We start from the raw sequence: 27,657 nt of genomic DNA on the forward strand, positions 1-27,657 counted from the left end.
TACTAAGAAAGATCTGAGTTGGCTTCCAACATCACAAAAACCAAGAAACCACCAATATTACGATTCGGCATGGACTGTACTGTACTGGAAAGGACTGTACGCACTTTGTGGAAAGGTTCAAGGTTAATTCCATGCTGGAAAGTAAAAAGGAAGAAAAAAACATTTTGGTTTCATGTGCAGGATATCTGAGTGACCAGATCGATGAATTGTCTCCCTACCAAAACGAGAGCTGCGAGCAAGCAAAACCCGCAAAACACGAGGACCACCAGTAACTCATCATCACTGTCGCTTTCAGAATTATCCACCCACCACAACAAAATACTCAGAGACTGTCCGATTGAAAACAAAACTTCTATTAAACATTCAGAACAAAACTTAACACAAGGAGACACAACACTGAGGATGAGACCGAACAAATTCCATTGAGACAAAAAAAAAACAGCGTTTGTAAAAAATAAAACTCAAGTAAGCCATTCAACAACTTGATTTTGGAAAAAAAAGATATGATTTTGAAAATAAAAGTTAAAAAAGAAACAAACCTGTAGATTTGTACATTAATTACAGAACACTAGTTTCCTCAAACATAACATTTAGCAATTGCCGTTCCAGCTGAAAATTCAGAATACATCACAGTAGAGAATTCTTTAGGCAGTGATCTACTTTTTTAAATAAATCATCTCTACAAATGGGACACTGGTAACTGTTGCACATTCCCATACTACATCTACCTAGACTCTTGGAATGTTCCTCCCTTCTTCATTTCACAAAGACTAAATAGGTGCTGAAATTCTGTCACACTCGTCTCAAGTCTATTTACAAACAATGGAGGATTGTCATATGAATTTCCTTTAAAGGCAGCTATGTTTAGAGTCTCCCAATCGTTCTGTTGAATGGGAAAGTTCTTGACAAACCACAGACTTACAGTAACTTCAAACTATAACAGCTTCATCGCAGACTGTTGCATGGATTAAGGTTGTAAATAAGTACTTCAGCACATCCTGGTCCACTCCTGAGTATTGTCAGTCATATTTTTTTTTAGAATTTTCTTTTTTTTTACCAGAACCCTGTGTGTGACATTGGCTTAATATGTCATTTATTGAGAGGTTTATAGAGATGTGTGACAAAAAGTGCAAAAAAGCTTTAAAAATACTGAGACTTCACGAGTACAATGGCACACAGATTTGTTATAGAAAGAAAACACATCTGACATTTTAGAGGGTGCACCAGAGAAATACTGAGGCTCATACTGTGCATTAGTCTGTGTTCATGGATTACTGCAATTCTAACTGGGTTTCTCCACTGTAAATGCAATGCAATTGACTCCCAAGTGGTCTGAAGGTAAGAACTGATTAATTCAAAAATGTCTCCAATTGAGACGATACCGTTTTCACAACAAAAGTACACACAACAGATGGTGCACTGCACCTTTGCTATTGTCGGGACTTGGAACTGCCGATACATGGATTTGAACTCACAACTTAATCACAACGAACAGCTGATTACAACATGATCGCCCACTAGATTTGACTTATTGTCAAACAGGCCATTTCCCAGCTAATACATCTGAAGGACACTGGCATTATAAATTCACGCATTAATGTTGTGGCAAAACAGTGTTGTTACTTGGATCAGCTACACATGTGTAAACATATATGACATGCATCTTTTCAGTTATTACGCCCTGGTAGTATTGGCTAGGTTTCCTTCCCTAAGTTCTGAAAAGAATGGTGTCCATTTTGTTTTTTCAGCTCAAGTCACTTGTTAACAGCAGTGCATGGATAAAGGCACAGAAATACTTATCCGGTTGATCAGCAAACTGTAAGGGTGTGTGTTCCCAGATCATATCAAAGAGTTATCATCTTTATGGACTGTGTATAAAAGTCTATTGCCCATTTAATCACATTCTGTATAAACAGTGTAGAAAAGGGTTAACTGAATAATGCTACTACAGGAAACTCATGAGGGTTTAACAGAAAGCTGTTTACATTTCAGGCAGTAGGAAGATATTGATTTGGCATCGTGTGATCATAAACATTCTCCGATTAAGTGATTGAGGCTGGGTGTTCTTTTCTCCTGCCTTCTACCTTGTTTTCTGGTATAGGCTCAAGGACATTTAAACACGCACAGTACTCTGCTCCTTCGACTTGTATTTCTCAGAGTTGTAAAGGTTGTGTAATGTAATCTTCCTTGTGGGCAAAAGCATTTTTGCTTTTCTTAAAACAATACCGCATTGTTGTGACGTACCTAATGAACATGATTTTCTCTTTCACAAGTGAGATGTCACACATATGCCAATGCAACTACAGCAACTTAAAGTGCCCAACCATCCTCAGTGTCACATTTAGATCTACAGTACCAGGTACCGCCCATATTAAAATAACCTGCATGTAAAATGCTGGATTTGTCCTGTTTACCCTACAGTACTCTAACACCTGTGCCTCTCAGTGTGACTGTCTGCATCTGACCCTGTATTAGCTCATTTCCAGTTTACCAGACACTGGTGCCATTGCCTCTGATCCATTTTGCCCTTGATATGTTGTCAAAAGTTGTCTCTTGTAGCTGAGCTCTACAGCTTGCGGTCAGCTCCTCTTTAGAAGGGAATGAAGTCAGTAACAACAATGGGCCTGTGGCCTTGTCTGACTGTAGTGCACAGGCACTCATCTTTGAGTGTGGAGCGAGACCAACAGCGAAATACAACAACGACACAAAACTAGCACTTTAAAAAAATATAAAACCCGTGAGGCTCTTTGCTCTTATTTTGTCAGGGGAATAGAAACGGACAGGTTGGGAAACTGGCTCTGCTCGGTCCCAGTGGCATGAAAACTAGCGGTCATCTCTTTGTGTTGAGTTTGTGGGCGCCCCCTGCAGGGCACTCGTGGCACTGCTGCGGACTCAGGACATCTTTCCCAGCTGGACCTTCTTCCAGGCCTCAGAGGCAGTGAATATGCAGGAGTCAATGATGCCGGCCACCGTGAACGTTCCTCCAATGATGGCACATATCTGCAAGAAGAGCACCTTCTGTCAGTCATTTGCAGCCGATATCTTCGAGTAAGAGCGCTCATGAAGCCTGCCACTGTGTAAGAGACCTCCTAAACTCATTAACGCTACACTGTGTATTTGAAAGGCTTCACATTTAACTGGCCTGTTAAGAGACGCTCATTGACCTGCAAGACGGCAGGAAAATCCACCTGAGATGTCCAGAGACACCTGTCACCGTGGCAACAGTGACACAAGCCACCAGTGCTAGGAAACAACCAATCAGGAGGTGCCACATCATCAGATGCTTGAAACATACTGCGGCAGGAAATCGTCTGTTCTTTCCACCTTGACAGCTCTGTCTCCAAACAAGGCCATGCTGTACAAAGCGACCGTCAAGTGAACATTGCACAGGTCTTGGAATGTTTTTTTTTTTGGCAAATAATTGTACTGATATTGAGCTCTGAGAAAAGAAAAGATGAACATCCACAACGTTTAAATGTGGCAAAAGAGAACACCTTTTAAAGTATTTGGCAGACCCCAGGAATGCAGTAACGAGAGGGAATTCTCAAAAGGGTTTAAGGCTGAAAAGCGGACGCATGATAATGTTCTTCATAACACTAACTGAGCATTTTCTAGCTTTTTTTTATTAAAAACTGTATTTAAAAAGTTTGACAGTGCATTTAACCTGCAAGGTGCCTTTGCTTGCATGTGTGGAGAGACCTGAAATCTTACCCCGGCAGGGGGGAACAAAAAATAAGACAAGACAAGCAACCTCTAGTCTTTTCACTGAAGGTGCTCATTAGCTAACTCGTCAGTGTGTGCTCAGTGGAAGGCAGGGGGCAGTGCTGACCTCTGGGGGCTCCGGCCCCCGTGTGCACACAGCAGGACTCACCGTGGTGACGAAGCGATAGAAGGGCTGCCTCCTCTCGGTGTACTTCACCGTGATGGGGCTCAAGTCGTAGCGGAACCAGATCGCGGGGATGATGCGCCCGGTGTGACTATAAGCCACATATTCCTGCCGGAGAGGGACAGCTCCAGTGATCCGTACCAAAGCTCGCTTCCACTCGAAGTGGGAAAGAGCGCAGTCCCCTCGCGTACGCCGAGCAGCACTAGTGCTTCCGAGCAGGCGTTTCACTTCTTAGCGACATGCCGTTTTTATTTAACGCCAGCGTACAAGTGACTCGACATGCAGCCCACCACCTTAGATGGCGTCCCGAGCCAACACTGTGAGCATTCATGTTTAATAAAAGTTTTTTTTTTATTTTGAATTGGAATAATTGCTAGGTTTTTTTTTAAAGACTTTTCTAAGATTTACATATAAAGCCTCACAATGGGGTAACCACTTAAGGGGGTGTTTAAAAGACACCACTGTCCGTTTGACCTCGGCATCAATGGATGACTATTACCTTATTGGCTACTGTGTACTGGTAAGAGAACCTCTGTTTTCCCCCCATGTCTTCATACACAGTGGGAACAATCTTTAAGATGTAATCATGAGATGCCAGTGCTGCAAAGAGAAAAGAATGAGAAGCAGAATAAAGAAGCCAGTTGACTTATGATGTCACGCTACTACTGCATTTAAGCTGATCAGAAAGAGACTGCACACAGTGGGTTAACAAGTCAATACCGTCTAGTTTACACTTGAAGTTCACAGTGTAATGTAATCCACCGTTGCTTGGTCGAGTACAGGGTCACCGTGAACCAGAGCCTGACCTGGCAAACAATGGGTACAAAGCAGGAAACGTGCCAGCCCAAAGCAGGGCACACAGACACACATGCACACAGGGAGCAATTAGAAACACCCATTAGCCTCAACTGCATGGTCTTTGCGTAATGGGAGGAAACTGGAGTAGTAGGCTAAAAACCCCACAGATGCATGGAGAACATACAGACTCCACACATAAGTCATCCCGATCCAGAGTCGAATCCAGGAACCAAGAGCTGTGAAGCAGCATTGATAACCTCCCAGCCACACTCATTGATTAGTAACAAATAAAATGGCTTCCATTTAAGAATTGCAACAGACATTTGCTCCTTCCACACTGCACCTTTCCCAAGGAGAAGAGCAATGCTTTTGTGCGTCTTTTACGAATAGCGGAGTCTGGGAAACCACCAGCTGACAAAATAAACCCTCCAGACCCATCCACATAAACCCCTCATACCTGTGATGAATCGAACTCCTGAGCTGTAACCACTAAATGACTCAAGAGACCTTGACTAATATGACCGTTTCACACATTGCACAAATGTAGCCACAAATATAACCATTTCTGCTAAAAGAAGAACAAAGCGTGCACATTCTCCAGCACATAACCCTGTCCTAAGCGGAGTTAAACTTTTGTGGCTTTCTCTTCATTTGTGTTAAGATGACTTCTGAACTGACTGCATCAGCCTAAATACCTAATCATCAGCTGCAGTCTGCAGCCAGAGTTGCTGATCCAGACACTAAATCATAACAGAAGTACCACCACTTGATAGGACCCAGTTTGTTCAAAACAAGAGCTGTGGTTTCCGTCCCTGCATTAGATGGAGAGACTACAGGATTTGCACTTTTTACGTACGATTAGAATCCAGTCTGTTTGCTCCTCCTAGTGCATTGAAAGCGCCTTGGACTTTTTCAACCTACAATGGAAAACAAACACAGGTTAAAAGAAAAAAAACTCAATCTGGCATTTATCTTACCAACCCAGAAAAAAGAAGTATTTACACAAATTCAGTAGTTTTTATGTAGGTGAGTTGAACATTCACAGAGGGACTGTGTTAATTTTTTTGCCATCTAGATTTGAAAAGCTAGAGGTTATGCAGATTTAGAAACACTAAAATACAAATTAGCTTTCAATGTGGTCCTGCGGACACCTTTTCTTTAATACCTTACATTATTACAGGCAGAGAACAGCACTTTAATTACAGATTTGTCAATATCGCAGGTTTCTGAGTGTTAACAATATTATAAGAAATTAATCCCAATAAATTATTTCCCCTGTAACTCAACACTTTCACACAGAAGTTGGTCACCTGTAGCTTGTCCCCAAAAGCCAGCTTATGAATGATATGGGTCATATCAGGATTCTGTGGCTGGGCAGTGGCACTGTGTGTAGATACATGAAAGTTGCCAGGCACCTGTTAGAGACACCAAACACAAGCATTAGACATAGCGCACACACAGTAGCTTTGTGTAGACAAGTCAACACTATTGACAGAGGCTTCAAATTCATTATTAATGTTCCAAACACACATTGTTGGGTATCAGGTGACGTGTCATGTGTCACTGAGCGTCCAGACGTGTTTTCTTGCTTGTGGCAATGGGATTCCACACACTTACTCCAATACCAACCAGCCACTAATGCGAGGCTCTGACAATCTGAACATCCTTTGAAAACACTCCTTTTGATTCTCGATAGCTAGGGCCTTGACGTTACCTTGTTGATGCTGAATTTCCCCTCGAACCTGCAGCCCAGACCACCGTTCAGAGGGATCTTCATGGAGTTGTCAATGTGGCCCACCTCGTGTCTGCCCATTTCATCCTGGATATCCAGCCCAACGACTTCAAGAAGAAACACAAAGGAAAAAAGGAGACAAGCAGAAAAACCAATGAGACTGGGTCTGCCCCTAGAAAAAACTGTCCTTCTTCAGCCACAGCGGTATCCTGACACCTTGTGCACCTCAGACGTTAGGAGACATGGACAGACATCGGAAGCAGTTGTATTTACAGAGAAGAATTTTTCCCAGAGGATTGCAAATAGAAAGATATAAGTTCAGAGTAACTCAGGTGCACTTTGATATCAGCTCTGCAAGAAGGAATGTAATCATTTAGTAAGAAATACAAACAGCCAGAGCCTACAAAATTCATTACAAAATAATCAAAAGGAAGTTAAACAGCATTAGACTTTTTTGAGATTTCTCTAGCAAGTTCTCAAGTTACCTGCCCTGGCTACATAATATCCACTACCAGCAGATTTATTTCATTTTCAGCTTTTAAAAAAACTTTAGTTAAGCAGGAAAGTCAATTGAGAAATTCTTATTTGCAGTGACATCCTGCAGAAGTCAGAACACTTCCTGAGTGGGGTACCTAAGGGATCCACAGTAAAGTCCCACCCAGGATTTGAACCCTCAACCCCCCAGTCTGGAGTAAAGAGATCCTAACCACTGCTCCACACTGCTGCCCAAAAAAGTGAACGCTTGTTTTGAACTGGACCGTTTCTACAGCCCAGAGAGCTTCTTGTTGTTGGCTTTCGACAAATGCACAGATTTTCAGACAAAGAGACACTCTTAACTGTATGAAGTACAACTTTTATACATCTTCCAAATATTCAATATTACGACAAAACACAGTGGGAGGTATTAGAGTAATGGATGGAATCTGGTAACCTAGCCTTGTGCTGCCTGTATCAAAAGGTATTTTAAAAAAACAAAGCTGATTTGTATTAGCACCTGTGCATCTAATTTCCCCCCACAAAGTGTCAAGAGAAGAAGTAATAAACTTCAAAGGACATGAAAAAATTGTCCGAAAGTGTGAAAGAAACCAGACTAGATCACATTACACATGAAATGTGCTGTATAGAAGTGTTGGGAAAGCCCAGCAGTTTGTCCGCAGATCAGTCCCAACATGGCGTTACTCTATGTATTGAGCTCAATAAAGGAAAGCACACGAGGCAGGAATTTCCCACACCAGGCACCCAGACACAACAAAACAGAAAATGGGCAACTCAGTAAGCACTTTGTCAAGGCTCATGCAAAGTGCTATTTCTGGCACCCTGCTGGCATAAAATGCCTCTACTCTCATGATGGAAAGTCAATAACCACTTGTATCACTTATTACTGTACTTTCAAAAGGATGCCAGAGCCTGAAAGGTAATTCATCTCAGATACAGCAAGGTCATTTCTATTTTTGTCTAGCTTCCAGGCTCAGATTAAAAAAAAACAATCTTATCTTACTTTCTGTAAAAAAAGTGATTAATGTGTATAAAAGAGACAAGGTTTCCCTGTTCTAAATCTATGACGCATTATTCAGATTCAGACTGTTTTCCAATGAAGTAATTAAGATGGATATATTATCTTCATAAATAGGGTTCCTTCTCATGCACTGAAGCATACTTTAGCAAACTGTTAAATTTATACAAAAGCAAGATTAAGAAACAGTCGTATCTTTCAGATACACTTTGTATTTTTAGACATCTGTGCAATAGATTTATTTTCCTTATAGGCATGGTTTACTCTGAAGCACAGAAACTCGCAGTGAAGCCGACATTTAAAATGAACCAAGTTCTGGCCTCAACCCTAAAGTAACAGTCACTTAGTCTAACAAAGTATTAGTTAATGGCATAAGAACAATTACCTTCTGCCATTACAGTAACTTAAACGTGATGCCTGCTTCTCACAAAAACTATTGCTCCTGAAGAGGCAAAAAACAGGAAAAAAACCCGTGGAAAATTCATCATTCTTGATTTCCTTATACTTCAATTGAGAAAATCATAAAAGTGAGCAAATTAAATAACGACCAACAAGTTACCGTATACTCCTTTTGCTATATACATTTTGTTTCTCTCTTGGCTGTTCTACATCTAAGGATTTTCTTTCTCCTCTTCCACTCTAGCTTAAATGGTTTTAGTAGCATCAGACCAGGCTTTATCCTATGGGTGTTGTGAGATGAGATAGACGGAAGAGGTTTCAAGAGGCATGACTGATGATAGCATGTACCTCTGTGCATCACTGGAGATCAAACCTGTCTAATACGTCAATCCAGACAGCTACAGGCAGCAGTTGGAGGACAAAAAACAGCAATAGCAATAAAAGATCAGGCCACATGAAGCTAGTGAATCACTTTACAAATCTCTGCAGAACTACATCAGCTACTGTGGACTGAGGGATCCCACTGATGTCTAAGGGGATTTTGGCCCAGAGCTGTAATCACCACTGGAGAGAAACCTGTTGGGAGCAGTCTCTCATAATTTGGTGAAGCCGTGAATTAAATGTGGCAAACCTCACATTTCTTTTTACAAACGAAGCATTCAATACTTCTCAGTACTTACACGTGCACACATTCCCCTGCATGTCATACAACTTCAAAATGGTATATAACCCCAAACAGAAGAGGCAAGTTTAATTTCCTTGAGCTGGGCAGGTGATCAGACTTCAATCCTGCACTGCAGGAAATCAGGTGAAGACCCTCTGGCCTGCCCAGAGAAATAAGGTAACAGGCACAAACGGCCGCTTGTACTGTTTCTTTCTGAGAGAAGTGGTCAGGAAAAAGAGAAATCATCCTGCTGGAAGGGCCTTGCCTGGGCGTAATCATTTTACTGTAAAGAGTGACTAAAGCAGTTTCTCAGCATTAGTCACTGTACAAATAAATGCAAAAAATCTTATAATTCATCCCTTTCCTGACTGAATCTTTATTAAAGGAGCATGGCATTTATTCCATGGAGAGGACTGTCATATGAATTAGACAACTAAACTGCAAACAGGATTTTCCTCTTTATTTTCTTTTAACATTTCATTGTCACAATTGTATAACTAACAAAGTATCATTTTATTCTGATACCTCGATTTATGCGCACTCATTTGATATTATGCCACAGTTACACAGAACAATGCAGGCATGGATGTCTGGAACTTTCAGTCCTTCAGTATTTCCAAGTCACAGAATTTCTACAGTTCACGACCCATCCTACTAATTTGTTTTGAAAGAAAACACGTTTAGATCACCAACATAATCACCACAATCTTGGAACAACTCAGTCTGCAGTAACATCTATCTGTGGTTATACTCTGCAATATTACAACAAGGGCTGAGTTATTCCCACACTCAGGGGACCGTAGCAGACAGGACATCACAGCACTAGACTTTCGGACAGCCCCATGCGTCTGTGAACACAGCTATAATATGCGCAAGTTTGCTTTGCTGTGACGAAACTCACAATACTGATGAAAGTTCATGCAATTTCACTTCCATTTGGTTTTGTGGACAGACAGTCATGCATCTTTCTACATGGATGGGATAACGACACTGAGGTCAAACCTGAACATTAGGTCTGGAACACAAACCTGCCCTGCCTGTGCCCAATGGCTGCTTGTAAGTCCACAATTATTGTTTATTTCAAAATTAAACCATATGATTTTACAGCATAGGTCACTGAAGACAGAGGACTAAGACCCTGTCCCATGGTTGGGTCGTGTTAAGAGTGAAAGCAGCAGGCAGGTCAGCACTTGACCAAAAGATGCACTTCCTTTCCAGATTTCAAGGGAAGCTATTAGCAAATAATGAAACTCCCACATTAGGCTGGTTTCCTACTTTCACAAACTTAAAATGAGGAACTACTTCTCATTTTTCCTCATACATTTCTATAAGCGTGGTTTAAAATTTTAAGAAGCCCTAGGATGTGAAAACAAAATACTGTGAAATAATTTTAAAATCATTCTAACTTATACGCTCACCACACCATCACTAGTTGCTATAAGAGGGTATGTAGGAAGAAACATTCATGTATGTTCATTTCACATATTACCCATTATGATCTGTCACAAAGTTTATTTTCTAGGCTGAGTAACAGTTAAGAAATGAGACAGTGTTTACTTCTGCCCTTGGCACACAGCACTGACCCCTGCCTTTGATCTAACAGCGCTGGACTGAGCGCAGCTTTGTATGTGGAATTTCTGAGTGATGATGCGGCAAAGAAAAAAACTGAAATCCATCAGGAACCACAGGGAGATGGGACCTGGGAAACCAGCGATCACTGATCAACTGCCTTTTATAGGGAAAAGATCTCAACTGTCTTATCTGAGTCTCCTGAAAAACCTAGTCCATAACTTGTTAAACTGCCATAATTTGTCCATCTTTTTTTAAAACACCGGATAAAGATCCTTTCGTTTTTTTCAGGTTTGGATGGAAACACTCACAGATGTTCACAATACACACCGGAAGCAAGTTTGAGGTTGAATATGTAGAAATTTACATGGTAGGCTTCATTCCATCCATAAGCTCCAAATTCATAAGCACAGAATTAAGCACGTGGAAAAAATAAATCAACCCTTTGCACTTTTAAAGCAAAAGCAGGCTATTCTTCTTTTAACAGTGCATTGACTTTAAACCAGAACTGTTTTATTTTAGGACTGATTCATGATACAAAATAAAAACCAGCAATACAATTGTATAAGCAATACATGTATTTAGGCGTTTAGAGAAAAGAGATGTATTTTATATATATACTCACGATCACAGTTCAAGTTTGGCAAACTGATGTTTAAACTCACATCTATCTTCCCTCCACTGTCCTTATCTGGGTCGTCCACATACAGTTCATTTACTCTGTGGAAAACAGAAATGTCAAATAAACTTACTGAGTCACTGAAACTCACACAAAATTTGTTTAAGACCATGTCACACAAAAACTCCCAGAATTCAGAGAACATGTTTCATTGTTAACTGAAACAATCAGTTTTTCTGCTTAACGTTTTGCCCTACAGTTCAAGATCCTTTCAAAACCCCAAGATCTTCTGTGTTTGACTGTGGTCCTTACTATATTTTCTCCATAACAGGATCAATGCTTTCCCTAGAAAACACAGAAGGTGTTTTTAAATGGAGATATGTGGACCTCTTTGGCTTTCTATAAAATATCTTGCATCTAGAAAACAATGGCACAGCAATTAGGGCAATAGCTAGGCTCATTGATCAAAGTGAGGATTGAGGATTAAACTACACATCCCTTCACTTTTATCAATGTAAAAGTTTGAGTTTAGGGCTTTTGAATCATTTTGAAACTGAAGGTTGTGGTTTCAAATCCTGGAAGGTGCATTACTATTCTACCGCTGACCAAGGGGATTTCTCCAGGAAAACACCCTGCTGGATAAATGGACAATTAATGAAAATCTCTTTAGATGAAAACATCAGGCAAATAAATCAATATGTCATCTATCCATTCATTTTCAATAACCACCAGTGCAAAGCAGGGCTGGAGCCTAATCCTGCAGACAATGGGCATAGACAAGACATCCCTGACACACACACACACACACACACACACACACACACACACTGGGCAGCACAAACTGAAACTGGCCTTGCCACAGTACATTTCATCTGGTCATCAGGAAGACCACAGAGAAATTGCTATCTTTACGATCAGTTAAATGTTTGTCCAATCATGAGGTAAATCGATTTCCTGACGGAGCATCCCAAAATAAAGAATGGCTTGATGCCTCATACAGTAGTAACTACATTAGCAATGTGTTCCAGAGACTTGTAACTTCTGAGATCACATGCGATTAATATCCTCACTCTTGAGTATTCTTATTGTTAATTGCTGGCACAGTAAATAAGCACAAAGCGTAATGTGGGGTGTATCTTTCTATACTGTGCCAAATTACATTTTAGAAAAGTCTTTAAACAAAATGTTTGCATATTTCACATTCAGTGAAACTTTAAACTATGCCCTTTTGTAAACATAATGGGGTATGTACAGCCATTTGAATCATCATATTTTAATGTTTCAACGAATTAAGCTGCTATTTTAAAGAAGGCACAGTAACAAACTGGGTACAGATAATGTCAATGTGAATCAATAACACAAGAATAAATCCACTCAATATCTATGTAGGGTGCAACAGAAAAGTCCTGACAAGCAGTTGTAACTCTAATTGGGCCAGAACTCATCTTGGTTTCCATGGAGTTAAGTGGACTGGAGAGCATGTGATCCCCCTGGATGTGACACTGGTTTATCACAGGGATTTAACTCCTAGTAATGCTGTTCCTTAATCACATAGCTGGGTGGACTAGCACCCCTGGGATACAGTCCCTCAACAGCAGTATCTGCAGGGGGGACTCAAGCCCACAACCAAGCAGATATGAGCCTAGAAACATACCAGTGCTGCCTCAATATCTATGTACCAGCGCTTAAATACAGCTCAAACCACTAACCAGTCTAATAGAAGTGTAAAGTTTCAAATTAACCCCAACTCTTTGTTGTTGGAACTGCCTAACCTAAATATTTGCATGGAACAAAATGGACTGTATTGGCAACAGCTCCACCTGGGAGATCTAAAAAGTTTGCTTCCCCCATAAACACAGCAACCTCACACAGAAAAGGTCCAAGAAAAGCAATTTCTTTTAGCGTATCCAAACCCTCTTACATAGATGGAAAAAACAAGCAAGCATGAGTATGTTTTGAAGCTTTTGCAAAGACTATTTTTAAACCTAAAAATTAAACAAGAGTTTGACTTATTAGAGCCACATTCGTCTTCCTGTGATCGTGCACTGTAAGTACATAATGACGGCCAGGCAAATGGCATTCAGATTGAACAGCAGCTGAGGCAGCAGTGTGTGAAGCCAGAAGTAACAGTACCTTGCAGATGAAAAGGCTCAGATAACACAGTACAGATCTGACTTGAAGGAGAATCAGTGTTCTTTCTCTGTTAACTGTTCCAAAATGCTGAAGACGAATTCTGAAGACAGGAAGACGAATTTCTACATTTCATAATGTAGAAAAGTGCTCAAAAACAGTAGCATGATTGTTTAGAGTTTTTAAGATATTGAAAGCAAATAATAACATATGTAATAATATATGTCCAAAACACCCAAGACAAATAAGTTTGCAGGAACAAGACTTTGTGTACCCTATAGGGCCAGATGCAGCTGCTAAATTGCACCTGGGATATTTACATTGCGAGTGCAGGAAAGCTGCTCAATTCTACTGCATTGGTGTGTAGGATGTTTACTTTAATCCAGCAGGGAGCTGTGTCTATACTCACACATGCACGTACATACACTCACACGCCTGACTGGGCAAGCACTGAACTGTTAATGGCACGTGGCCCAAGTTATACATACATTTCTGTGGCTATGAATCCTGTGAGCTCGGACAGGAACAGAAAGAGCATGAAGACACAGCAGCAGATTGAAACTGGGGAGGAGAGGAAAAAAAAACAGATATTAAATTTAAAACACAAATTCAGCAGTCTCAGTCTCAGTACCCCATGTTAAAAGGATGGAATTTTTTATCCAGGTATAACTGGATGGTTGCTATATGTATATTAATGGACCCCTCTGCTACCTTCAGGCAGCCTATCCATTATTGCTGCACTGTGCTGAAAACAAACCATGGTATTCTGCAATACCACTGGAGAAAACGTGGTTAAGCAGATCTCAGCAAGGTCAAATTGTCAATTTTCCAACTCAGTCACTTGATTCCCCGAAGAGTTTGCAGAAGGAGGGTAATTTACTTCATAATGACCTTCTACCCCCAGAAATATTGTTCTCTGCTGAAGCAGCAGTAGGAGGTACATGAAGAATTTCTAGATAACTTTGTTGACGTAACTGCTATGAGCTAAGACCACTGAAAAAAAGAACTGAAATGATACACCGTTACAGAAAGACCCCCCTTCTTCTTCATAATTCTGTGATCAGGCAATAGCTAATTTCCCTAAAACAACTCCCTGACTCATGAGTCGGGTTGTAAGGCATGCAGTGCATTACCTACACCTATAATTATTACAACACCAGGAATGATCCACTGAAAAACAATGTGAAGGAACGTTACTTCCGCTGAAGAACCGCAACACACTTCGTAATCACCTTTCTGAACAGCGATGTCACTCCACAGTCATCAAATGCAGGGCTGTGCCAACAAAGATCTCAGAAGACTACAGCAAGATGAAATTAAGAAGGTCCATAAAAAGTCAAAATGTGAGCAAAGCAAAACCAGAGCAAGCTTCATTCCAGGGCAAAACCAGTTCTTAAATAAAAACTGTGTGTGGAGTTTAAAGAACAGAGATGACTTCATTTAGTTGCTGAAGGAAGAAGGAACAGACCATGTCAGAGCATTGTGTTTCCAGATGTAAGCATTCCACTGAGGCCGATGGTGTTGTAAGCAGTTTACTTTAGCAGAACTCAGTAAGAATATGTGTACAAAAGAGAACAGAGTGTCCGGGGGCCAGGCTAACAGAGCAGAGACACGGTGTTACGATTTAAACAATGCCTGGCATCCTTCTTAAAGAAAAGCGATGAAGAAAGACTGAAACAAGCCACAATTTTCAATCTATACTCATGCATCTGTTGACTGGATCACAGTAATAAGTTCATCGCCCCCTGCATTCTCAAACTGTTTCTCCTCAACATTGCCCCCAATGAGGTGATACAGCGAGTTCTGTTGCAAGGAAAAGTGCCAGGTGTGGATGGTTGTTTAGGGCGGTCAAGGGAGCTGTGAACAAGGAGGTTACGCAGATTAGGTGGTCGGCGATATGAGATGATAGGGCGATCAGAAAAGAGGGCCCCAATGGAGGGATCATGCTCTCAGCAAGGAACACTTTCTCTTGCAAATCTCTCCATTCTCTTACAAGTTTCGGCTTTTCACACCTCTCCCCCAAATCACCTCTCCCCTTTCTCACCTGCTCTGTTTGGCTCCATAGCACTGCTCCACTGTCTCCTTGAAGAATCACCATGCATTTCTTTTTACTTTTCCACATGGAACTAAGCTCTGCTTGTTCTTTTCCATTTTTCTCCCACATACTGGGAAAAAACCATCAAGGCTATCAGCATCTGAAAGCAACCTGGTACGCAGTGCCAACGACTGCTTCCTTACTCTACTTGTCAGAATACATACTACAGGGGAATGCTTTGAAGGATGCTTTTAAACTTTACAAGTGTCCCAGACAAAGGTTTAGAATGGTGGGAAAGTAAATTATAAAGAAATGGAGAGTTACAGAAACATGAAACAGAGCAGGATAAATATGGAACAGAAAACAGCTGGCACGTTCACGGCTTCTGTTTGAAGCTCAAAACAGATCCATCGCAAGAGCCAGTAAATCGAAGGCTATAATTTAAATCGAGGGATGTTGTTAAAATTATGCACAATGCACTAATAAGTCAACATTTACAATTAATGTAAAATCATGGTCAATGCTACAAAAATATGTATAATTACCATCTGCTTTATTGATCATTCACTTGTTGGACAAGTGCTGTAAAGCTATTAGAAAATGGTGTTCGACTGACAACTAGAATACTGGTATTGATCACAGAACACATTTGCTCAGTCTTTCCTTTGTAATGGTTGTTCCCCAATGTGGAGCTGTCCCTCTCCTGCCCTGCTCTGCTCTGCCCTGCGCCAATGTTAGTGGCCGTCTCAGACCTGGAGGAACAGGGCAAGTGACTTGAGGATTAACATGACATTATAAACTACGTTTGCTGGATTGGGAAATGTACAGCCCACCCCTGTGAAATCTAAAAATGATAAGTAAAAATTATCAATCTTACTCAAAAGAGCAAAATCCAAAATATATTTTATATGATAAAATCTATGAAGTCTCAAGGACTGTATCAAAGACGTACATATTAAGTTTCTAAAATATACAGCCAAACCCTAACTGAAGTATATTTCAAAATAATAACTACTATATTAATAAAACATTCCAGTAACAAGCAGCAAACCCTTCATAAACATACACACATTCCTTCTCATGAAAGGCAAACGGCAAACTGAGTGTTTAGAATGTAACCGCTCTTAAATTGTGTTGCTGCCAGGTTTTACCACCTCTGACCCCCACAGGTCTGGCAACTCACCGACCATTAAAGACTACCGACACACCTGCAGGACCACAGCCTCTCTGGGACAGTTCCCCTGGGAACGTATTCTAACGCGGGTCTGAAACACTGATCTTTATGATACTGTCACTCACATTTGCCAACATGCCATTTTTTGTATATTCTGAGTTCTGTAAAGTAGGTTAAATCTACAAATGACATTATAGTATATTACGGTAATTTTTCCATTTCTGGTTTCGTAATATCTGGGTCATCCTCAGGGTGGGGCTGTTTCTACAGCTGCCAGCTACACAGGCCACTCCCATGCAATTGTAGGAGGTACAGAAACTTGAGACTCATCCAGTGAGGAAGAGCTGGTGACTGTTTGCTTACTCAAGACAGAGTTAAACCCCTGTGCTTGCAACAGCACAGGACATTGATACGAATGACAATGACCAAGAGCTCTGTGTCACAGAGTTCTTAATGAATAATCAATTTGTTACTGCTAAGAGTTGAGACAAAGTAGCAGTTGCTGGAAAAGGGCCATCTTTGTGCTTCCATTGAGCCAAGATGGCATTAAAAGTAATGAGGTCAATAAGACAGCAGTAACTCCTACATTTACCATTCTGACAGTGTAGCATTTAAACAGAAAAACATAGATCAGAGTGCCTACATTAGGGAGTATGTGCAGGCAGGGTGGGGACACACTGGTCTGGCACAATACTCACTGAAGGCTCCTGTGTACGTTGGCTGTGTCAGGTCCTTGGGCACCTTCCTGTAGATGTCAAATCTGTGAGGGCACACAAAAGACAAAAGACAGAAAGTAAACAGAGTGCCTGCGAGCAAGCCGTGTGTAAAGGCACACCGTGTTCCCAGTGAAGCACAGCCATATTACTGTAGTGCTGTGGAATGTTCAGTCTGGCAAAGAGCCACCTGTAGGCCTGGGGCTAAAGAGACAACAACAATCTGTTTCACGTTAGGTGTGTAGTACATTTCCTCCTCAAAATCCTTTATACTTATAGAAAGGTGAAGAAAAATTTCCCCAAAAAGAAGTATGAGCATATTGGTATTCCATCCATCAGTTGTGACTAATTTTATTTATTCTGTCATTTTTAACCAAAAGCAACAATCATTTGCACACATTTACACCCAGCTGGGCGTTCTACTGTTTTTACTGCAGCAGTCCGAGTGAAGTATTTTGTTCAAGGGGGCCAGCTGCACTGTCTCACCCAGGAATCGAATCCATAACCTTTCAGCTGCTGATCCGAAGCCCTGGCTACTGCAGCCCACACTGACACGGTCAGAGTGGATTTCACTCTTAGTGCAACACCAAATGGAACCGTCTGCCGTCTTCCATCTTCCATTGCGGTCATCTTAAGCAATAGGCCAAGGGCAAACACCCTAGGGTTTGTCATCGTACAGCTTTAAATGGCCACTGAACATATGGCAACACTTACTCAACCTTTTCTACCACACAAAAGAACAGAACGCACTGTTACTGAGGGTTTGAAAAGGACTCATATTTCTCAATCTACCCCCTTTACATTTACTGTGGGAAAAAAAATCGATTACATTTTCTCTGGTCAGCTTGAATTAGTTTCCTCTTTCCCACGTAAAATATCATGATTTGTCTCGGAGCAATATTTCAAACTTTTTAGCAACAAATACGATGTTTTCAATGTTGCTGTGAACTGAAGTCAGCAATTGTCTTTTTATGGCAGTGTAGGGTTCACTTGCAGGACACAATCTTAAGTTTCCGACACTTAAATGGGTGTCTTAAAATACAAGATTTAGAATTGCACCATACACCGACTTAAAAACAGCAACAAATCCACCGAAGTACTTCCAAAAAATGAGCACAGCTGACTTCATATGAAAAAAGACTCAAGTCCCATACAGTTTAATCATCCGGCAAAAATAAAGTCAAGGGAATAAATGACAAAAGACAAAGCTGCCAAATATACCCTTTTTGTTTTGCAATTGTTCTAATGGCTCAACTGCAGAACTATTTAATCCCCACACACTGCTGCTTTTTCTAAGCCTTCCCTTTTTTGGCCTGAACTCTCTTCTCCAGAACCTTATACTCCCCCCCGATCCCAAACATCCACATCTGTTCAGATTCCTTCCACTACACTAATCCAGGCTGACGCAAGGCGAAGATGGAGAGGAAGCAGGGAGACTTCCTGTCCAAGCACACACCCCGCTGTGCGTCTCAAAACAAGCCCCCCTCTCCTTCGCGCAGGTTGGATTAGCCTGTTCTCATGAGTGCTGCCCATGGGAAACGGAAGACACAGCCCTCTAACCCTCTGTACTGTGCTCACCAAGTTGCGGCACACATTTGAGAACAGATGGGCGGTTTAATCTACTTTTTACTCAAATTGGAAATGCCAGGTATTTTTAGCAGTATTTGAATATCGCATTTGCATGGTTCCACAAAACCTATGTTCATAGCAGAAAGTAACATCTTCTCCATCCAGTGTCTCCAATTGTGAAAGCGTATAGCTCTGGTCCTTAAATACCCCTGGGTCTTTCATTAAGTTATTCCACTTAAACTGTTAATAAACTAAACAATCGGTCTCCTAAACAGAGTCAATGTAATCAGATTCCCAGGGTCTTATAACTTTGAGAGACTGCTGGACTGTAGCCCTGCTCCAATGTGGACTTCACTAGCTCTAGAGGGAGATGACTGCTCTGGGTGTGAGAGAAGACCTCACGACAGTTTTTATTCTGAATCCAAGTTCACATCTGACTGGGATTCAATTGGGTACTTTCATTTGCAGTACTTTCTTAGCTGATTTGTTGTTTTTTTTTGTAGTTTGCATTCCTACATTTCTTTGGGGATATTAATAACAACTAAAGCATTCTGCCCTGAAAAGCTGGGAGGAGTCACCAAATCACTACGTGAAAGTAAATGTGCCCAGAAAAGATTGGATGAGGGAATAAAATTCTATTCAGCGAGAAAAAGTGCCAAATACATAAATCCATACTTCCTTAGAAGCAATGATAACAAATGAAAAATAAAGGAGGCTGTTCCAAATTTTCTCCACATCTGAAACTAAAATTCAACACGCCAAAAAAAAAGTGTTTTAAAGAGGCAGCAACGTTTCGGGAAACCACGATGCTTCTGAGAGAAAGGCTCTCTGCAGTGGGTTCATATTTACAATGCTAAGGTATCAATATGGCCTCGTCTGTATTCTCCAGTGGTAGTTTAAGACAATGCTTTAGATAAGATTGTATGAATAAGGATTTAATCAATATTCAAATAACTCTAATTAAAGGTTCTGCAGAAAGTTCATTAAGCAGCTGTCACGACCCAGTTTTCTGTAAAAGTCATTCCAGTACCCCCATATGAGACTTGTTTACATCTGCACATCTGGTCTTAGGCCAAAATAACAGAGATTTTAGCTGCAACTTCCATAACAAAACATAGCCCTAACTAGATCATTAAAGCAACTACACAACTAACCTTTCAATTACAATGAACATTAAACTCATCATTCCATATTTCTTATTAAAATAATTTTTATTTTTTAAATGCTTCCACAACATTTGAATGTCAGATTTTTCCGCTGTTATTCTTACTTTAGAGTGGGAAATGCAAATATATTTTTAGCACAGAAACCAGTGATCTTTGTAGTTCTAGGCACAGAGAGAAAACTCCTCAGAACACACTGTTCCCTGCTAGTCCCTGCATAAACAGTCACTGAGCTGCTACTGCAAAATAGCCACCCCATTCAGTCATGGAACCTTTTGCTGAAGACACCATGCTTATGGAAAAGGAAGCATTGATTTACTCATCCTCTACGGCTACCTGGACTTACATTCCAACAGAAAGCACACAGTCACATACACCAGTTCCTTTCGAAAACTCAGAAATACTTGCCACTCTGTGGTTTTAATACAGTTATAACCAGCCCAAATTAATTTGTAGATTGTTTTATTTATTTTTTTTCCAAATGGAGGAAAACATATACTGTACCACCAGGACTTTTGACGTACCAAATGCATATTGTTTTTTGCTCATTTGTTTTTGTAACATGGAACAGAAGCGTATTGTTTCTGTGTCTATATTATCATGCACATTTTATGCCACTGTAACATTTTCAAAGAACACTAAAGTTAGAAAAAAAAAACAATGAGCACTTTTAGGCTCAGCTTTTGACGCTAGGTCAAAGTCACAAACTGCAGCTTTCATAAAAGAGCAGGGCATCTCATTAGGAACTGCTTATTGTAACTATGACAATATTTCCCTCTGTAGCCAAGACAACAATTCAAAAATAAACCAGCATGGCCTTATAATGCCATCTGTAATCCTCAAGCTCTTCAAACAGAACCATCACCCACCACACAGCTTCACCACCAACTGTCAGCAAGGGGATATCTCTCTCAGGAGCAAGAGAGAAGTGTGCCCAGACACTGCGTGGAAGCTGTATTCAAGGCCACTCTCAAGTCCCCCAGTTGACAAACACAAATCTAAACCACTGACAGGATGACAGGAGGCCCAAAGCAAGTCAATAAATTAATGGGGTTTGGGAGATGTGCAGGATATATGATAACCAATGGAAACCACAGCAGCTGCTTAACAATTGTCCACATAAATTATATATATATATACACACACAGACAAACACAGCTATGACAAAATACCAATGCAAAAAGTAATATCAGCAGGAAGTAATATCAGTGTCAACCATGCAAAAGCTCTGACAGAGACACCAGCAGACTGGTATTTTTACACACCAAGCTCACTGAGCAAACTAGGAACGTCCTTCCCTTTGAGTGGCAGGTCATTTCAACACAGTCAGGGCACTCCATACTCCAAAAGACAGTCCGGACATGAATAAGGCACCACCAGGCAGCACAGCAGTCAGACCCTGTGTTTACACAGCGAAATTCCCGATTCCCAGGAATTGTCATGGACAAGGTTGGGTCTGTCCGGTGTGGCAGCCCCTTCCTGGTTAACCACGACTCCAGTGTGCTCACTAAGGCAGTCAAGCATGCATGAGAACACAGAATGACTGTAGGCCTTTAAAGTAAAACGCACGGGAACTGATCATCAAGCTAGCAGCTAGATTAATATAAAACTATTACTACTACTATGAGAGCTAATAATAAATGCATGGATTCCAATGAATGCAACTCCAGGTTCAACACTGCAGAGTGGTGAAACGCTATTGGTTTTAAAATTTCTTGTCTAACACGCAATGCTTGCTCAACACATAACATGTGCTTAATCAATCCTCTATGTTGTTTTGAGCTTTCACAACATAAAACCAAATAAAAATACAAAACCAGGAATAAAACAGAAGCGTAACCCGCTGCGCGCCGTCTGCAGACTCATCCCCAGAAGGCTGAGAACACTTGTCCTGATTGCACTGCAACGTGCACAGCCCATCCTGTGCAAACCCACGAGCACGTGCAGGAAGCAGTTTATTGTGACAAATATTGACCCTTCTGTCCTGCGCCTTATGGCGAGAAGAACACCCAATAATTGCGAATTCTGTAAATGCTGTGTCCAAAACTTTGATTGCGTTTCACTGAATCGACATGTACAAATCTTTTTTTTCCCCAGTAATGTGTGGAAACAAAATGTAACTATGTAGTAACGGTCTAGTTATGTAGTAACTAGTCATTGATTTACTGATTTACAGTATTATTGTAGTCTCTTAGGTTCAGTGGCTACACTTTGGTAACAGAACAAATAAATGATTGGTACAGGGGGCAATATCACCTTCATCTCAATCATCTCAAGATGTGTAAAATGCTGTCAAAGTTCTTATTAACACATGATATAAAATATCAGGCATTTTATGAAACCAACTTTTGTCTGAGGCTTTTGAAGCACTAATTTGCTTAAAGCCTCACATTCAGTCATTCAGTTTTATCCACAGACTAACATTACTATCCATACCTGCTTAACAACAATTCTCAGACTTCACCTGTTTATATTCCAAAGGAGCCGAATAAGAAGAAATCTTCAATGACCTTTCGTGAAATTACTGTACTGTAAAGCTGATAATGCATTTTTATTATCAAGTGGCTGTCGACACACTTGCACAAAACTCTATAATGTTCAGTTTCATGTCAGCTTACGCATTATGAAATGAAACAAACTGCAGAGTGAATTTTAAATACTGTGAAACAAATTCACATGCCTGCACACAAGTCTTCCCATTTTCCACTGTGGGCAAACTGCCACTCCACAACATGTAAATTTAACTGTCAGTTCGCATAGTGCTTGCTCACTTTTAAAGAACATTCCTCAGGTCTCAAAACCATATTGTCTCAAAAAGAACAATCCTAAACTGAGCATTCTCTTTCTGTTCCAGCAGTGACCCCAATAGGCAGTGGGCACCAAGCTGCTACAGATGTGCATTCAAACACTCAGTAGCCTAATATCATTAACCAATCTGACTCTTTTGATAAAGAACCAAAGCCATTTCCTATTTATTGCAAAAGAAATGTGTGGGCAGTAGTCGATATCTCATTAGGAGCACATGTATAAGACACAGTTCGCCAAAACTCTTTTAGCAGTTTCATAATTTGTCTGAAGCAGCCCACAAAAAAAAAGTAACCCAAATATTTTGAAAACCACTTCGCCACTTGACATTACATCAGACAAATAGGGAAGACACAAAAATCCAAAAAGATGTACGTTGCAGGAGGAAGTGATGCACTCTGACAACAGAATCATAACAAAATTGTGTTGCTATAGTTACTGTATTTCAGACTTATGAGATTTCCTGAACCACAGAATTGAGGACATAAGGCAAACCTGCGACACAATATCTCAGGTTGCATCTCTGACACAGACCTGGGAAGTAACAGCACTCCCAGAAACCTTTGCAATTTCCTCACTAACAACACATTAAACATCTAATTTCAAAAAATACCACGGCCACAAACTGCTTGCTTAAATTGGAAATATCGCACTGTACATGACTAGCTGTATATTTAATTCCCATACAGGCAACAAGACATCTTGAATAAAAGCAGTTTTCAAGACATAGACCAAACTGCTGAACGGATCAGTCCACGTCGGCCCCTGTACTTGGCCACTGATTCAATGTTTTCAATTAATTCCTCAGCGAATAGTGTAGAAGCAGCAGTACGGTACTCTAGGCTAACAAGATAAACTGAAAGAAGCTACTTACTTTATATATGGATGTTACAAGGAACATATTTTAGGTTAATGAGTGTTTTTAAAAGCAAGCTGGCCTTGCTATGATTCATGAGATATGTTAAATATTAAATAGTTAATACATTTTGTCCCTAACATGATGCTGGAAAGCAAAAATGTTAATGTTAAAAGTGTAAACGGTTCTGCTTTCAAATGTTGTGCAATTTTGACATTCTAATGTATTGGCCTGTATTATAGAAAAAAGGCAGATCAAGAGGGCTTTTTAAAATCTGCAGAAGACAGACACTGCCGGTCTCTGTAGCTACTGTATACGTAGCCGTAAGCATGGCTCACTGTAATAAGGGAACACCCGCCTCAGGTGAGAAAGCAGGTCCAACCTACAGATCCGCATTCGTCAACCTTCGGATGAGACGGCTGAGGGGTGCCGGTACCTACCGCTCCTTGGCAGAGCAAACAGACAACATCTACGCCTCAGGCCACTGAACCACAGAAAATTAACCTTGAAAAAGACTTCAGACGAGGAGACATCGGAGAAAACAACACCTGAAGGTGAACACCCGTTAAATTAAATTAGACAAATGAGATGATTTCTCTGGCGCTTGACATTCATGACCAATTTAGTCTCTCAGTCAAAAAACTGAGTAGGTTCACGGACGCTCAGATGACTGCCCTGTGTGGTAGTTTGAACAGAAACAACTGAGCCCAGCTTTGGCTCGCACAATTATTCAACATCCAGGCTTATTTTAACCGAGCGGCGACAGAATGAAAGAAGTCAAAAGTTTTCCCTAATACGGAACTCTTACCCACACAAGGAAAAATCTTTCTACAGATAGACTAAACAGCTTTTTGCATTTTCATGATTAATTTGCCACCTACAGCAAATATTCAACTGGTCGACTGAGCTTTAAAGAATCCAAAGCATCTAATATATGTGTATGTTTTAACATGGGTGGGGGGGACACTATAAACAGTCAGAAAAGTTCCCCAGATACACAGCACTGGGTTATGACTGAAAACTGATTCGGTATATCCACATACAAGCTCTTCCTTCAATACAATTCAATATCCATTTTAGTTAGAATTAATGACCGAAGGTTATTCTTGCGGGTCTTTATTAATTAACCATTAAAAACCTCTGGGATCAATTCGTTTTAAGTGAGCTGAAAACTGAAAATGATAAATGTAAAGAGATTAGTAAGCAAATAACCGCACGTAAGCAAAATCAAATTGGTTTGAGGATGTCCCTTAGACTAAGCAAGTACTTTTCTCCAAAGTGTTTGCACTTCAAGACAAAACAGACAAGATATATAAAAACAAATAATACCAGAGTTATAACAGTTCAAACGAAAGACATTACTTAGCAAAGACCATATTAAAGGTGCATCTTTAAGCAAAATTTAGAAGTGACTTGGAAACTTATTTGATTGCCACGGGCAGCAATCCAAATTGCCCTTTACCCACAAAGCTTAGTCTCACCTTAAGAGACATACAGGAATGTGCTACTGCAGTAACACCTTCAGGTGACCAGGGATGCACCATTTAAAGCCTTAAATGTAAGCACCAGAATGCTTGATATGCTCAGATATACTGTATAAGGTTTTGTTAAAACCTGAGCTTCTATGATATAAGCTTCCAAAAACAACTATGAGTCAGAAATAGCCCCAATATGTCTGCCCTCACCTTACACAATGCACGAATGCTGGTAAGATTCATGCACTACTTAAGACATGGCTTGATATTAACGTTTGTATCAGCTTATTTTAGTGTTTGAACAGGCTGTTCACTGTGAACACTGTGAACAATTCAAATAATTCAGATGAAAATGCCGAATTTGGTTTTCTATTTGGTGGTAAACAAGTCTTACCAATGAAGCCGGAGCGCCTCAATGTTTAAAGGTCACGCACTCAGATGACATAACTAACCTGGGTCACAGTCAATCAGCAGAGAAGGGAGAATCTACTGAAGCCAGACTGTTCAAGCCCTGCGCGGAATTTAGCCAAGACACCAGACAGCAGGGTTTATACCCCTATACTTATGAACTGTGCCAGAGCATCTGTTATTACCCAGAGGTCACAAACTCAGTTTAACTTCTAAAGCTTAAACATTAACACGCAGATTCTTTAGGATTTTTGAATCAATTTATTCCTATGTAATTGGCACGTTCAAAAACTAGTTGTTGCCATTTCCCCATGAGAGGACATCTGACATTGGCTAAACAGCACATTATCCAAACAGCCACTTCCCTTTCAACAAATGCTAACAATTAGAGCTACAGCCCTCACTCTCAGAAAGTGCTCCAGTGCAGGAAACTCTTAACTGTAACTCGTAAATGTAGCCTATTGAATCGTAGCCCAGGGGCACACAAAAGGTGTAAAACAGCCCCTCTGTCATATTTTGCACAAGAGCACACTTGAAAAGCTCATTTACAAGAGTGACTATAACCGTTCCAAACTAATGGTTATAGTAATGTGAAGTCAAACTGGTTATGCAAGCCTTTAACTGTTTTGGACTAACGATAAATGAATGCCATTGTCCTTCACACATTCTACGGAACAGCCACCGCACTGAGGTAAGACACTAATTCATCGCTCACCTGTGCTAAGCTTTGAACACGTGGCAATATCCTAGTTCCTGTTTCCTACTAGGATCCTGGATGTATGCTAATGATTCATTAGGACCACTGTGCTTTCAGCAAATAATACCTGGGAAGCGTTCCAAGTGCCACTTGATACCGTCATGATTTTGTTCTGTATTAGTTATTGTAATAGTTTATCACTGAAAAATAAAAAATCTAAGTAGTAGACACAAAGCTACAACTACCTATAATCTATAGACATGGAACATGCTTTTCACTTTTTCTTTTAGTTATATAACTTCTAAACATTTGTTATTTGAGGAAAACCTTTAGAATAGGTACCTCTCAAGACCTAGTATTTAATAATCAATAGTTATGTACCACCCATGATGACCCTATATCTCATTTGATTTCTGTGTATTCACTTGAGTTCACTGTAGCACTGGAACCCAGTTAGTGACAGAGGGGTTTAATTAGCATAACTAAAATGTGGTTCAAGCTCCAATTATGTGTATACGTGTTGCACTGTACACAGCCTCAAAATTCTCAAGGTATTCAAATTAGATAGATGCTGTAAGATCTGGAAATAACTAGTAAACCACAAGAACACAGTCAAGACTTACATTCAATAGATAAAATCATAGTTATACGGGGTAAAAGGGACAAACATTAACATTCACCGACGACAAAACAGCATTCTCTACCTTTGATGAACTGAAATGCTAAAACCGCGCAGCTTCCACTCATAATCATAATAATGAAAGCGACTCACTTCACAGCGTGATGCGTTTTTATTTCTCGTACATAAAGATATTTGGGATTTTCAAAAGTTCATTGTGCAATTATGAACTTGCAATGCAAAAACAAAAACCAACATAGCCAAAATAAATGAAACCTCAAATGCAGCCTCAAAAGTTAATGCTCAATACAAAAGAAATAATCAGCTCCTAGAGATAGAAGGAAAAAATAAATGCCCTCCCACAACATTGTTTCTGCGATCCCCTGAATTAACCATAAATGAACTAGTTTTTAGATCTGTCTGCAGCTCTAGACACTTCACCCAATTTCAAAGATTTTAGATCAGACGTGTTTCTTTGATACTGAATCGCATACTTATTCGTTATAAATCAAAGTACGGGATGCATTTCGTAATAATAATTTCTTTTCTATAAAAAAGGGAGCACTGCAAGTTTGCAGAATGCAGTCTCAACAGGGGCTGTCTGATGTCAGCAGCCTCATACAGCAAGCTTCCACAGATGAAGAACAAGCCACCCAGGCCATTCTGGGGATGGACACGGGCACCTGCAGTACTCACCTTCTGACATCGAAGGCCATGGTGTTTGCATGTAATAAATTGTAACACAAAGGAGAAATAAAGTTAAAGGGACCACAGCTGAAATCTGCGCTTCTGTCCGCCGGCAGCTCACACCGGGGGTGACGTCACCATAGGAC

The 27,657-nt window shown here is 40.4% G+C and overlaps 1 protein-coding gene across 1 annotated transcript; it reads right to left on the reverse strand.

Annotated features, from left to right (window-relative positions):
- Positions 1-330: 330 nt before the first annotated feature.
- ergic1 (endoplasmic reticulum-golgi intermediate compartment 1) lies at positions 331-27,657 on the reverse strand. Its single transcript, XM_088932330.1, has 10 exons — positions 27,521-27,657; positions 17,218-17,279; positions 13,799-13,871; positions 11,187-11,281; positions 6,399-6,523; positions 5,995-6,099; positions 5,541-5,601; positions 4,386-4,486; positions 3,872-3,994; positions 331-3,000 (listed from the first exon to the last, which is right to left on the reverse strand). Exons 1-10 carry the CDS (start codon positions 27,538-27,540, stop codon positions 2,893-2,895), a joined length of 873 nt encoding a protein of 290 aa, XP_088788456.1. The 5' UTR covers positions 27,541-27,657; the 3' UTR covers positions 331-2,892.

The sequence above is a fragment of the Atractosteus spatula genome, chromosome 14 (genome assembly GCF_055471065.1).
Source record: "Atractosteus spatula isolate fAtrSpa1 chromosome 14, fAtrSpa1.hap1, whole genome shotgun sequence".
NCBI classification, from domain to species: domain Eukaryota; kingdom Metazoa; phylum Chordata; class Actinopteri; order Semionotiformes; family Lepisosteidae; genus Atractosteus; species Atractosteus spatula.

What these genes read in the sequence shown, in the direction of transcription:
- ergic1 (XM_088932330.1), bottom strand. Translation starts at nt 27,540, where the DNA reads ATGGCCTTCGATGTCAGAAG. An exon ending in CTTTTGGGGACAAGCTACAG is followed by an intron (nt 5,602 to 5,994) that starts GTGACCAACTTC and finishes TTTCCATTGTAG; the next exon opens with GTTGAAAAAGTCCAAGGCGC. An exon ending in AGTACACAGTAGCCAATAAG is followed by an intron (nt 3,995 to 4,385) that starts GTAATAGTCATC and finishes CCTCTCCGGCAG; the next exon opens with GAATATGTGGCTTATAGTCA.